The 15,040-nt window shown below is 32.7% G+C and overlaps 1 protein-coding gene across 3 annotated transcripts in view; it reads right to left on the bottom strand.

Annotated features, from left to right (window-relative positions):
* LOC110026173 (UPF0183 protein At3g51130) overlaps window positions 1-12,329 on the bottom strand; it is a 33,980-nt gene extending 21,651 nt beyond the window's left edge. The window contains exons 1-12 of one of the 3 annotated variants that reach the window (XM_020727025.1): window positions 12,058-12,329; window positions 11,298-11,380; window positions 8,902-8,976; window positions 8,247-8,314; window positions 8,067-8,169; window positions 7,872-7,932; window positions 7,614-7,780; window positions 2,196-2,258; window positions 1,729-1,776; window positions 1,464-1,577; window positions 1,287-1,386; window positions 1,137-1,210 (exon numbers count right to left, since the gene is read on the bottom strand). In XM_020727025.1, coding sequence (XP_020582684.1) covers window positions 1,137-1,210; window positions 1,287-1,386; window positions 1,464-1,577; window positions 1,729-1,776; window positions 2,196-2,258; window positions 7,614-7,780; window positions 7,872-7,932; window positions 8,067-8,169; window positions 8,247-8,314; window positions 8,902-8,976; window positions 11,298-11,380; window positions 12,058-12,217 — 1,116 coding nt within the window. In that variant the 5' untranslated portion in view covers window positions 12,218-12,329. Of the gene's footprint in view, window positions 1-1,136; window positions 1,211-1,286; window positions 1,387-1,463; window positions 1,578-1,728; window positions 1,777-2,195; window positions 2,259-7,613; window positions 7,787-7,871; window positions 7,933-8,066; window positions 8,170-8,246; window positions 8,315-8,901; window positions 8,977-11,297; window positions 11,381-12,057 lie in introns of all 3 variants that reach the window. The other 2 variants (XM_020727026.1, XM_020727024.1) reach the window with 2 other exon arrangements.
* Between the last annotated feature and the right edge of the window lie 2,711 nt (window positions 12,330-15,040).

Genomic DNA, 15,040 nt, shown 5'->3' with positions numbered 1-15,040 from the left:
CTCATTTGTATGGGGCAATCTTGCCACGTAAAAAAATAAAAAATTGTCCGTGGTTGCCCAAAGCATTGTTGAAGCTGAATTTTGATCTATGTCTTTGAAGATTTGTGAAGCTTTCCAGTTACGCATCATGCTCTGCGAATCTTGTATGCTAACATTTGTCCCGTTGCAGCTATTTTGTAATAATAAGGCCTCCATCAGCTTTGCTCACAATCCAGTCCAACATGATCGTACCAAATATATGGAGATTGACAAACACTTCATTAAGGAAAAGATTGAATCCGGAGAAATTTGTGTTCCTTTTGTGTCGTTCAATGGTCAATTAGCAGATATCCTTACCAAGAATCTTTCTCATCATTTGTTCGATGGCTTCAAATCCAAGTTGAGCATGACTGACATAATCCAAGTTGGCATTTCTTTCTTATTTGTTTTATTTTGTTTTATTTATTTTCTTTGTTGTGTCTATTGTAATTGGATTTAATAACCCCTCCTTCGATCACTAATATCATGTTATTTTATTCCATATCCTGGGTTCTATTCCAACAATTTGTCAATGTCAACTACGCTCCTTGTTATTAGATATTTTTAGGAGCCTCGTGTGTTGTTAGAATTTTTTTGTTCTTAAATTATAGTCAATACAAGAGGACTGACATACATAGCACATAATTCCTATGTATTTACATCTCACATTTAAACTTATATACACCACATATCAGTCAAATATTTATTATCACATCAAAAACAACACTATTATCACTTTTTAAACCTGCAATTTTTTAAAACACCAAAGTGCTATGTATGTAAATATGAAAGTTTAGGCGTGAGATATATAAATACATAAGAATCGTGTGCTACGTTTGAAGATTTCCCCACAAGTAAATCCTGGTGAAAACCAAGTGAAATTGAAATCAATGCACAATGATAAATATTCTCGTTAAATTAAAAATTTTACAAATGTGCATCAATTTGTTTTTCTAATTACTGCAATGTATAGTCAATACACCTTCAAACTGAATAGAAAACATCAAGCTATACGTGTGCCATGACAATAAATACCTCATCAACCAGGGACCAACATGCTATCTACTTGTAAAGCAATTGAAGAATGAATTATGATAAAATACTGAAAAAAATGTTACCTTTACTTGTTCCCATTTGGTCCTAGGTGTTATGCAACGCTTTGTGGAACCTCCTAATGGAATAGTTCCTTCAACTGCAAAAATGGTATAAAGCATGGATTTACAGGCAAAAACATCAATGCCAAGAATTTTTGTGCTTTTAATACTCACTTTCAGCATCATAAATAACAAAATTGCATTTGGTGTAGGCGTTAAAATCTGAATGACCGGGATAATTTGTATGTAGAACGAACTTCTTGATTCTATGAGTCTAGATATTCAAGTAAAATAAAATAGCCTCAGTAAATAATTAAAAATAAGCATATTAACCATTAAAATGGAATATACCTGTCCATCAAACAATATGTCTAGACCACGTGAGAAATAATTGTAGAAGTAATCTCCACAAAGAGTTGTGCGAGGGTGTGGGTCTGAAGCAGAGTGGATAACCATTTGGTCAACCTAAAACATTAAGATGAATGCAGGTATTCATTTTCACATTCAACAAACAAATTAGAGCTGGATGAAATTCAAACTAAAAAAGATTATTTTTATAGGCTTTATCTCAGCGCTAGATATTTGGAAAGAATTCAACTTTTGAAGGCAGGCCCACCTGCTTCTGATGGATGCCACAAGGACGTCCTAACTCTGTCCATACATCCTTCAAATAAAAACAAAAAGAATCAAACGAAGGGTCATAATGTATTATACATTTACCAGAATGTAAAAATTGTTTCAAAAGAAGAATGAATTGATTGAAAAAAAAAAAGAGCAAATGTATCTCGAATTCCAGCTATTGATCATGTATACGTTACAAGGCATAGAAGTGTTAAGAAAATTCTAACACAAAGATAAAAGGCAGTTGTTTGTAACCTATGGCAATATAAACGTGTAAAGAAGTTCTAAAAGGCTTAAGGCCCTAAATTTGTAACATAATTCAGAATAATGGCGTTTGTTCTAAGTTGAACTTCAAGCAAGGTTCCTGACTTTCTTTGTTCAGTCAACCGCCTGAATGGTTAGCACTTGATGAATACATAATGAGGGAATATTTAATTGTCAATCAAATATGATAATTAATACCTGGGGTGAGGCACCAAAAGGAATATGCTGGTTTCCAATCGTGAACCAAAGTTCTTCTCCAAGCTGACAAAAACAAAACCAGGATATAGCAATGAGATAGACAACCAAGGCAGATAAAAAAAAAATGCTTCCATGCAAATTATAATTGTTAGTTAACACGCTCTTCAAAGAATAAGTTACTAAAGGAAAAAGTTGAAACCAAATATAGAGACATAATTTAGCTTGAAGCTAGACTGATGACGTAAATATTGTATTTCCATAACAATCCGAGTTGTAAAAATCTTTCTTACCCACCAATATCAAAAGGATGAATAAAATTCATATGTCTAAAAAGTCCAATTACATACACATATTCAGTCACTCAAGTAGCACATATTGAATCCCAAAATGATTTCGGAAGTGGCTAATTTAGTCATAGAGTTATGCAATACTCCTATTTAGTCCCCTAATTATTCAATATTAATCCAAAACGGTCCCTCATGTGGATATCATGATACAAAAATGATCCCAATTTAATCCCCCAATTATACAAACTTGATCACAATTTAGTTCCTTAGGGACGAATTGGGATCAATTTTTGATAGTCGAGAGACAAAATTGGAGCACTAAAAAACTCTAGAGCTAAATTGACCACATATGAATAGTCGAGGGACCAAATTAGGATTTAGATCCAAGTAATAGTCATAAACCTAAATCATCTCTACAATTTGTCATTTTGAAACAAACTAGGAACAACCTTTAATAAATACAATGATTAGCTAGTGTTATATAGAACACATTGATATTGATATAACACAAAACTCAATGATACTAAAACAATTAATCATGATAACAAATATTAAAAATGAATTTACATTTATATCAAACGTTTTGTTCTTTTAAGATAATATTAATAAAATTTACGTAATTTGAAGTATTTTCATGACTCGCAATAACAAACCACCCCTATCCTCCGCTTGAACTTTGGTTTGTCTATTAGTTTATAAGTGAAGTTCCTCAGATTCAAGAAATCACTACTCACTAGCTTGTAAATATGATAAGTTTACAGACCATTTGCACCACCTGAGTTATCTTGGGAGTCCCTTTATATGACTAAACATTTGCAATCCCATCATTCATTGATGAATACTTTTATGGTATCCATCAAATTTTATTTAAAGATTATTATTAGTATTATTATTATTAGTGGTTGTTGTTGTCATTTTTTTTTTTATGTGATGTGATTGTTTTTATCACAGATGGCTGCCACTCTCTAGCTCAAATAAAAAAGAGAGTTATTATTAGCTTGATAACTAATTATTAAACTCATGTTAAAACTAATGACATCTAAATTTGAATTTTGCTAATGCTAAGGTTTTCTCTGAAAGTGACTCACCATGACTAAACCTAAGTGTAATAAGAAGAGAGCAATGGGAAAGATACCCGAGTAACACAAAACAACCTAATCTAATTGTAACAAAATCTAAGAGTGAGCAAAGACAATACTTACGAGGTACACCACAAATTAACTTAATTGTGATGAAAAATAAGCCTGGACTGACAAACTCTTATTCTAAAATTAGATTAATCATATAAAAATTAGGAATTTTTAATGGAAAGACAATAAAGGGTAGACTATGATAAGATAAATATTGTTTATTTACAATAAATCAAATGGAAAGTAGAAAAAATCCAAGGATAATGGGCAAGGTTCTAAGTTTTTGTATAATTGTTTAAAAAAGGTTATTGTATGTTGAAAAGATTCACAGTAGGAATGGGCCATGAGGTTAGATATTTAAAAAAAGTTGGAAGATAAAATCATTGCAGTTAATAGGTGTAGTGACAAGGTTATTGCTATTAAAATAATTATGGTGAGAAAATTATGAATGTGATCAGTGCGTATGCTCCTCAACTTGGATTTGAAGATAGTTTAAATGCTCAATTTTAAGAAGAAACAGATGAACTATCATATAACTACTAAAGAAATGGTCTATAGGTTTTAATAGGATGAGCTATAATAGAATTCATGATGATTATGGAGTAGAAGATAGAAATACAAATAGGGGAAGCTATATTTGATTTTGCGGTAACATATAATATCGCAATAGCAAACATATTTTAAAAAATTGAGAAGAATACTTGGTCACTTAGACAAATGTAGTCAATAAATCACAGTGAAAAAGAAAAATATTTATATAAGGATTCTAAAGTGAGTTCAAAAAAAAGCTTAATCACACAATAAATGGTAATAGTTATGAATTTATATATGAATAGTACAAAAATAATCAAAAGAAATTTTGAACTTAGGATAATTTGATGAAATTCAAAAAGATAACATAGGGCAATAGCAATAAATTTATGTCTTAATAGCATAAGAAAAAAAAATCATAAGGGAGAATAGCCCCAAAGATAACTTGATGGAATTTGAAATGTCAAAAATGTTAGTCTTTAAAGATAAGTTATTAAAAGAGAAAATTGAAATTCTTTAATTGAGCCAAATCTAATATGAAATAAGATTTACAATTCCATCTAGTTGTTGGTTATAAAAAGGTCTATAAATAGATTATATACTAATAAAAAGATTTGGTTGTAGACTGTGAAGTTATGATGGTTTATCAAAGAAAAGAAACAAGATTCTAAAATAATTAAAAAAAAATTAAGTGCTATTAAGGCTTTATCAAAATTATCAAAATGCTAGAAATCTTGCAAAGAAAGTAGTGAGTAAAGGTTACAACTTAAATATAATAGATAACGTTGGTGATAGTAGATATACGATGTTGATCAAGCTATATGACTTAAAAAAGAAGATAATAGGGTCATGGTTAGAAATTGAATGGGGCCTTATCCCTGCACATGTTGCTAAGAAACCCTCATTAAAAAAAAGTCTCTAAAGTTCATCGAACATTTTTAGGATATAAAAATAGCCCTTTTTATTAATGACCAAAACCAACTAAGTTAATCAAAATGCCTCCATTTGACCAAGGTGAGGCCAACCATCACACCATGTTCGCTCCCTCCTAGGCCTAGTTGGTTTACTGACATATTTAGATGGACATTGTGTAAATATCTCCAAATTTTTTAAAAAAAAAAAAGTTTGAATAGGGACCACTCATTTATACACAATATTACACATGTTTCTAAGATGTCCCTCACTCAAGAAAATCCTCAAAGTTCATCACACATTTTTTAAAATAAATACATAGCCCTTTTATGAATAAAAAAATAAGCCAATCTAATCAAAAAGCCCTCCATTTTGAAAAAGTTGAGACCTCCCATCACACAATATTCACTCTCTTGTAGGCCTAGCTAATACAAACTGAAATGTTTAGATAACAACATTTTTTTGTCAATATCTTTGAAATAAAAACAAAATAAAGGACATAAAGGCTTCACATTTCTACACATGTTTCTAAGATAACCTTCATTCAAAAAAATCCCTAAAATTCATCCCCCACATTTTTTTAAGATATAGAACTAGCCCTTTTTATAATGACAAAAAATCAACCAATCTGATCAAAATGCCCCCATTTAACAAAGTTGATACCTCCCATCACACCAAGTTCACTCTCATATAGACTTAGTTGATGTGGACTGAGATGTTTAGATGATCACATTTGAGTAAATGTCTCTAAATTAAAAAATAATGAAAGTTTGCATAGGTTGCTGAGACATCCCTCATTCATGAAAATTCCTAAAATTCATTATATATTTTTTACGATATAGAAAAAAACCTTTTTATAAATGAAACAAGTTGACCAATCTGATCAAAATGTACACTATTTGACAAAGAAAAAACCTCCTACCACACCTTGTTCACTCCCTTGTAGGCCAAGCTGGTATACTGAGATGTTCACATGGCAACATTTGTCTAAATGTCTCTAAAGTTAAAAACATGAAAAGTTTTCCTAGGAAACCATTATTTCTACACATGCTATTGAGATGCCCCTCGTTCACAAAAAACCCTAAAGTTCATCCCACATTTTTTAAGATATTAAATAGACTTTTTTTATGAATGAAAAAAGAACAGCTAATCTAATCAAAACGCCTTTCATTTGACAAAAGCAAAGCCTCCCATCACACCATGTTCACTCCAATGTAGGCCTAGCGAATATAGATAAAGATATTTTGATGCTGACAATTTGCCTGAACTCATCTACCCTCCATGTAGATTGCCATGAAAATTCCATGGAGATTACCATGGATGTTCCTTAGTGCTTAGTGCCTGTAAAGAGATGGAGTAAAGGTAGCAGGTTGCAATGTGGTGATGAGGTGTGAGCTTGAAGTGCCTTTGCTGTCAGAAGGTCTTGGAATATGGCTGTCGTGAGATGATGGAATCATGTTGGAAATTGTGAGAGAATATATCTTGGGATGAGTGGCAGTTATAAGAACACAGAATTCTGGTTAGTCAAGAATGAAGGGGAAAGGGAGGCCTAGATGAGGGAGGAACAGTAGAGGAAAGAAAAGAGGAGGAAAATTATTGGAGGAAAATCAGCAACAAGACAATTAAGAGAAATAGAAGTAAGATGGCGTAAAGGAGACAAAGGAGAGAGCACGTGAAAGGGGAGGGCCACCTTCATTTTAATCATAAATATTTTCTATTACACCGCACCCTTTTCTATTTAGAAAGAAAGACTCCAATATTTCAATGAAATGAAAACTATAACAAATGAAACATAAAGCATTAGACAAACATAAGGCATTAAGGATCATCAATTCGGCCCATGATCTTCCTGCACCACTAACCAAAGCTGAGTTCAATAAGGCAAAAGGAAAGATGTGTATTGCAGCGAAAGGGAGGAGGATTAATGTTGGCAATCAAGTAAACTTCAAGGAATATTTATGGTGCTTCAATGAGAGGGTAGAAGTGTCCAATTTGAAGGACCAAGATGTAGTTATCGAGAAGGGTATTATGAACCTAAATCCTACCCAGATTGTAAATTTGATGTCACCTGCCAGCGTCAAAATATAAGGAACCTAATCTGTAAGTTGCATAAAAAACAAGGGAAATTTACATGCCTAGCACAAAATTCTTATGTATTTACATATCTCACACCTCAACTTCCATATTTACATACACAAAAACTTTGGTGCTTTAAGCTTATGCTTGATAAGGTGTGGTTTACTTTTAAGAAGTGGTAATAGTGCTATTTTTTATGTGACATTAAATAATTGAGCACTATGTGTGTAAATAAGAAGATTAAGGTGTGAAATATGTAAACCCATAAGAATTGTGTGCTATGTTTGTAAATGCCCCAAAAAAGAATGATGTATCCCCCCAGCCCCCCACCCCCACGAGCAAAAAAAAAAGAGGAACAAGGCAGTAAGATGCAAAACAGCATCAAAATAGCCCACAGAAAGCAGCATTATCAACACATGCTTCACAGTTAAAAGCCAAAAATGAAGAGGCCTGAAAAAGAACAGGAGATGGATGCTGCTGACCTTAGCATGCACTTCCTCCATGTACAAGCTACCGGCTGGCAATGGAGGAGCAAGGGCCCTACTCATCAAGGAGCCCACTCCAACTTTACTATCAGAAGAGTTGTCATATATTGACACTCGGCATGCTACAGGGGTCGTTCCATCAGGAAACTCCAGAGGCAAATCTGCTGAAACTGTCATGATCATGAGCAATGAGAGTGTGTGATCACAGCAGATCTCAATAACATGCAAAACATTTATAGAAATTAAAATGCAAACCTTCCCCGTGATGGCAGCAATTTGTAAACTGAGTAGGGATTGGAAAAGCGAATGATAATCCCTGAGAGAAAACTAATTAGAAGAGCCAAAAACGACAGGAAGATTGAATAGCATGCACAATTGAGAATAATTCACAAGGCATACTGGGTAAAATAATGTATATGTCCCTCTATCGATTGAGAATAATTCGCATACTGGGTAAAATAATGTATATGTCCCTCTATCTTTGTCATAAATGCCTGGAAATGTTGGTCCAAAGAGAGCATAAACTGCCACAAAAGTTGCAAGGGTTGGGCCACTATAAAAAGAACAAGTGAGATCAAAATTGTACATTTAAAAAAATAAAAGAAGTTTCAAACTTTATATAGCACTTGCCCAATCAAAGAAGTTGCATAACGCATTTGCAATTTTGTAACTTCATGAATCTCAATTAGCCGCAATCTCTGCGTGGAAAAGAACTAAACATTTAATCATCACATCAAAAATGAAATCACTAGTGGATTAATATAAAATTTAATAAGTGGTGAAAACAAGGGTTGCAGCATTTGTTGAAACTGAATAAAAGACATTGCAATAATGTTTGAGAACTTTATTGGGCTTAGGTAAAATTTTTGCTCCCAAAATCATGGTTTTGATGATTTACTTTCCTCCTCGAACAACACAGCACTAGATATTTATAAAAAGAAATCATCAAATTGATATATTTTATAAATGTTTGTATAGTTTAACAAAAATATTAACTTGTAACTAAAACAACCAAGTAATGGAATCTAATAAATTCATAAACTTTTGAAACTTGAATTCTAGCTTCAAGCAACCAAATGAGCTCTAATTAAAATCAACCATAAAATGACAGATGTAAAAATTCCTAACCAGTGAAATAATTCATCAATTTCAGAAGCAAATATACAGAGAGACACAACCACAGATATGCTTGCAGTAGAGTTTCATAATTTCATCTGAGTAAATGCTTTGAAGATATGATGATGAAATATGTGAAATGCTTAATAAAAAACTAAAGAAGCGATACCTGTGACCAAGGATCGAAACGAAGATGAAAACCATGATCTGGAAAGTTAATAACAATATCCAACTTCAAAGGGTCCTGCAGGACATGGTTTCCATGAAAAAAAGAATTAAAAGTCAGCCGAAACCAATCCATTTCAGTTCGTGGATAACTTTCAGCTGATAGCAAATTGAAAATGTAAAATTTACTTAACAACAGGTAGTTTCATTACTTTCATCCAAAACTAGCATATCCAGCAAACTCCAAAAAAGACGTCAGACAATCCCAAAAACACAGAGAAGGGATGATTTATACCCAAAAAAACAAAAACAAATCAAAACAAAGTGAGATCAGGGTTACGGGCAATTTTCCATTGCTTTCCACGACCACTCATTGCATAAGTTGATTTTCTGACATCGCCATAGAAAGGCCTCTACTGTTTTCATCAAATAATGAATGTTGTTTCCCTAGAATCATGTGGATTAGTGTTGCCCAGCCATATCACTACATCTCATTTTCAAGGTAATATTTCCCTCGGAGGCAAGGAAGAGACAGAGAGAAGTAAGGGAGGGCAAAAGAATGAGATAAAAGATAATTTGAGAAAGGAATAGTCACAGTTGCTTTTAATATCACATGCCCACCAGCTGAATTTTTCCCCAAATTAGCATCTTTTTGACTGATAATTAGTATTTAGAAAAGCAATATAAAAAATGATGATTTATCCTAGCTCATCTAATTTATATTATGTTCAAAAATTTACCTTCAAGCATCTTTATTAGTTGAAGCTTTCAGTAATAAATTACAATGTTCATTAAAAAAAATTCCCTTCAAACATAATCTATTCTCATAAATAGTTTTTATGTTAGAAATTAAGAAAGTAGGAAATGTCAGCATCAACTATGTCAAGAAATTACAATATGATCTAGTTCACTTTAGAAAGCATAGATCATTTCAATGCCCTAGTCATGTCATGGATAAGCGCTCTCTATGGAGCTTAAATTGCAAAAGAACCCTAACTGAAACTGCATCCAACTGGTTTTTTTGTACATGATTGGGTTCATTTTTGCATAAGTTTGTAATTTTTTTATTAGTTTATGCAAAATGCAATATTTCAGGAAACTTCATCCAATCATAGGGCCATTTTCTGTTCATTTTTAATCTCGAAAATGAAAAGTCAAGCCACCTTGCCGATAATCATGCATGAGACAGGACCATATAGGAATATTGAAGACCTTAATGACCCTATGGCTCTCATAACTTGTCAGATAAAAAAGACCTCCATAAAATAGTTCAAAGTTTCCGATTGTTTAAATAACATGAAAAAAGTGTAGCAAAACAAGAACAATGAAGTAATACTATTATGCTTCTTTGCTGGCTAAGTTTGTTAAATATTATGGCGAGTCTGCATAAGTTTTCTGTAAGAGAATTACACTAATAAAGAGTCTACAAATTTTTAGACTCCATTACTCCCCATCTGTAATATCAAGTTACCTGGATAGCATAAATTGATCCCAAGTCTTTCCAGGTTTGGGAGATAAAACTCTTATAATCTTTAAGATTCCTGCTAGGCAGGACAAGTGGTACAATATAAGCACCTTTCCTACCAAAAAAAAAGAAAATTTACATATGTACCACTCAATCTTATATATTTACATACTAACACCTAAACATCAATTTTTACACACACGCAACGAATGTAAGTTAAAATGGTTGTACTTCTGATGTGAAATGAAAGATTTGGATAAATGTAAAATATAAAGTTTATGTTTTAGAAATATAAATACAAAAGAATTGGGTGGTATGTACGTAAGTGCCAAAAAAAAAAAAAGGAAAACATGAATGTGGATTCACACATTTTCTGTCATCGGAGTTTTCAACTAATGAAAGTGAGCATAATTTAAGGGATGTGAATAGCATAATGATAATAGCAGAGAAATTTCAAAAAAAAAGAGCAGTTAGAGCCTTGGCCAAGTAGTTGGTAGTTTTTTTTCTGCCTGTTGCCAATTCAAATTGGAGCACACAAACTTAATCCAACATTACTAATATTTGTACTTCAGTTCTAAACACTCAAAAAAAAAAAGGAAGATTTACGTACATACCCCTGACATTTTATGTATTCACATATCTAACGTGTAAAGTTCAATTTTTACAAACATGCCACCTTAACTGTGCATAAAAAGGTGCATTTCACCCTACAAAAGTTAAGATAATGATATTTTTTATGACATTTGAAAGATTTGGGTGGTATAAATTTAAAAATGAAAGTATAAGTGTCACATATGCAAATACATAAGAATTGGGTGTTATGTATGTAAATGGCCCAAAATTTTGTCAAAATCAACCTCATTATAAAGAATCAGGCAGCTGCAAAGCATTCTAAGAAAAACCTAGAAAGGAAAATCATGAAAAAAATTGCAAACCTCATCATAGTATTTGACATGGACCACATCATAGATGTTAGGCTGGTGCTCTATTTGCGCAAATGCTTCACGAATGGACATTCCTTCAGAAAGCACGACACAACATCAAAACAAAAGCGAGAGATTTATATAAAAAGAGACTTCAGGTAATTAAACTTTGTATCATGATTGACATATACGATAACAAGATGCACACAATATAAGATCCGCAACCAAGGTCGAAGAAAGTAATTAATTTAAATCAGTTTAAAAAACTATTACAATGACACTAAAGTCCCAACAACTTAAATCCATTCCAAATTCGAACTGCTAATCATAGCATAATTTTAATCACGCGGGTCAAGAGTTAGCAATTAAAGTATCAACGACGTTACACTGTCACATACAAAGGACCGGCAAAAAATATTCATCCCGTACAAATGACTGCAACGGCAAGGTCAATGCCGTAAAACAAAACCGCTTTAGAATTCCAAGAGACCGGCGAGCTAATTTGATTCGGAGAACTCGATTATGAACAGAGAAATCACGCAGGTCAAGAGTTAGCAATTAAAGTATCAACGACATTACACTATCAAATACAAAGGACAGGCAAAAAAATATTCATCCCGTCCGACAGAGCAACGAGTTATGACTACAACTGCAAGGTCAATGCCGTAAAACAAAACCGCTTTAGAATTCCAAGAGACCGGCGAGCTAATTTGATTCGGAGAACTCGATTATGAACAGAGAATATACGAGCAAATAGTGGTGGGGTTATTACCTAGGGTAAATGGTCCGACTCCCAGTCCAGGACGGAGGTCAAGGGTGATAGCACCCATGGCCATCCCCTCGCACCTCCTCCTCGGCCCAGCTACCACCGGAGCGACTGCTGCCGTCGCCCCCGCAGCACCGGATCTCTGCGGACTCTGAAGCTGTTGCATCTCAATACCCTCTCTCTCTCTCTCTCTCTCCTCCCTCTCCAAGTGACGACTTCTGCTTTGTCTTTGCGACCCGGGATGGGTAACCCAGCCGCCCAAGCAAAATCTGAATGGGAAGGAGAAAACAGGAGAAGCTTGAATTTTCTTGGGTGATTTGCTCTAATACATCAAACAGCGAAACACCACTTCTTTGGATGTCTTTTACTCTTTAATAATGATTTATTCATTTTTTATGACTAAAAAGTCAACTAATGACAAAATTGATATTATTGTGTGCTAGAAAGATAATTTAATGTCTTAGAGCTCGTTTGGGGCATCTTTTTGGGAGCTTTTCATTTTCAAAAAGCATATTTACTTGTTTGATATTCGGCTTCTTCCTTATTTATGGGTGTCAATCATTCACGGAACGGAGAAAGCAGAACCGCTAGAGAGGCAATGCATTTTGCGACGTATACCCTATTTCGATTACAAAATCTTTTCGCTATCCCCATGGAAATGGCATTATCTCTTCTCCATGTCCCAACCATTACCCTCGGCTCGCCTTCTTCTCACAAACGATCCCCCCTCCCAAAACCATATTCTCTTCCGTTGTGGTTTTAGAGCAAAATCTTGATCCTTCTCTTTCAGCTGTCTTTACTTCTCTTTTATGTATGTATAATGTCTCTCCTTATCTCTACTCTTGTGATTTTCTTTTGATGATTTTTTTATATGTGTTTCTCGTTTTACTGTTTTGTTTCATTACCCTCAGCTCGCCTTCTCTTCACAAACGGTCCCCCCTCCCAAAACCACCTTCTCTTCTGTTGTGGTTTTAGAGCAAAAATCTTGATCCTTCTCTTTCAGTTGTCTTTACTTCTCTTTTATGTATGTATAATGCCTCCCCTTATCTCTACTCTTGTGATTTTCTTTTGATAATTTTTTTTATATGTGTTTCTCGTTTTACTGTTTTGTTGTTGAAAAGTTTAAGTGTTTTATGCACTTTATTGCTTTCACAATTTTTGTGCTCTAGTGGCACGGTTCAATTTTCATATTTTCACATTAGATCTGTGATTGCATTTCCCTTTCATCTTCTTTAAACTTGGAAAAGATTGTATGGAAAGATTGTAGGAGCATTGTTTGTTATTTTAAAAATATATTCATGATCATTTGTTTTTTGCTATTGCAAATATATTAATTTTCATGTTTAATCGATAATTACTTTATTTCCCCTTCTCTTCAAATATGAAAATGATTGTATGAGAGAATTTATGAGTAGTGTTAGTTCTTTTGAAAATATATTCATAAGAATTCAGTTTTCAGCTATTGTAACAAGCTTACTTTTCAAGTTAGATCGGTAATTTCATTTCTTTTTTTTTTCTATTACAATATGGAAAAAAAACAATATATAAAGAGAATGTAGAGCACTAGTGGCTCTTTCAAAATATGCCTTGAAGAAAAAAAAATTGAGTTGGTGCAAATAAATCATTTTGCATGTTATTATAAGTAATTGAAGTGTCATTTCCTCTTCTTCTAACTTGGAAAGGATTGTGTGGAGAATATCTAGAAGTGGTGTTGGCTCTCTTAAAAATATATTCATCAAAATTTGATTTTGTGCTAATGCAATTATTTCAGTTTTCATAATAGATAATTATTTGCATTATCTTTTCTTTTCTTCAAACTTGGAAATGATTATATGCAAAGAATTTATGAGCAGTATTTGTTCTTTTGAAAATATATCTACGAGAATTTAGTTTTTTTTATTGTAAATATCTTAGTTCTCATATTAGATAAGTAATTTCATTTCACTTTTCTTTTCTTCAAACTTAGAAATGATTGTATGTAGATAATTTAGGAGCAATGATGTCGCTTTTGAATATATATCCATGAGAGTTTGTTCATCTGATATTGCAAATCTCTTAGTTTTTCATGCTGGACCAATATTTACATTTCTCATTCCCCTCCTTCAAACTTGAAAAGGGTTGGAGAGAATTTAAGAGTAGTATTGATTCTTTTGAAAAGATATTCATGAGAATTTAGATTTCTGTTATTGAAAATATTCACGAGAATTTGATTTTTTTGCTAATGCAAATATCTCAGTTTCCATGTTAGATCAATAAATGTATTTCTCTCCTTCTCTTCAAACATGGAAAATGAATGCATGCAAAGAATTTAGAAGCATTGCTAGTTCTTTTAAATTTAAATCCATGAGAATTTAGTTTTCTATAATTGCAAATATCTCAGTTCTCATATTATATCAGTAATTATATTCTTCTTTCCTTTTATTCAAACTTGAAATAGATTGTATGTGGTGATTTTAGAAGTAGTGAATATATATTAATGAGAGTTTTGTTTTCTGTTATTGTAAATATTCATGAGCATTTAGTTTTTTCTAGATTGTAAATATCTCAGTTTTCATGTTGGATCAGTAATGACATTTTTCTTTCATATTCTTAACTTAGAAAAGGTACGGAGATTATATAGGGGCAATGTGGGCTCTTTTAAAAATATATCCATGAGTATTTGATTTTCTACTATTGCAAATATCTCGGTTTTCATGTTGGGTCAATAATTACCTTTCTGTTTCCTCTACCTCAAATTTGAAAAAGATTGTATGGAAAAAATTTAGAAGCAGTATTTGTTATTTTTAAAAAATATCAATTAGAATTTGGTTTTCTGCAATTGCAAATGTGTCAGTTTTCTTGTTATATTATTAATTGTATTTCCTTTTCTTTTTCTTCAAACTTGGAAATGACTGTATGCAATGAATTTAGGAGCAATATTGAATCTTTTGAATATCTATTAATGAGAATTTGATTTTCTGCTATTAAAAAAATTCATGAGAATTTGGTT

The sequence above is a fragment of the Phalaenopsis equestris genome, unplaced genomic scaffold, assembly GCF_001263595.1.
Source record: "Phalaenopsis equestris unplaced genomic scaffold, ASM126359v1 Scaffold000354, whole genome shotgun sequence".
Taxonomy (NCBI): domain Eukaryota; kingdom Viridiplantae; phylum Streptophyta; class Magnoliopsida; order Asparagales; family Orchidaceae; genus Phalaenopsis; species Phalaenopsis equestris.
The sequence above is the reverse complement of the archived record's forward strand: the minus strand, read 5'-3'. Positions and strand labels throughout refer to the sequence as shown.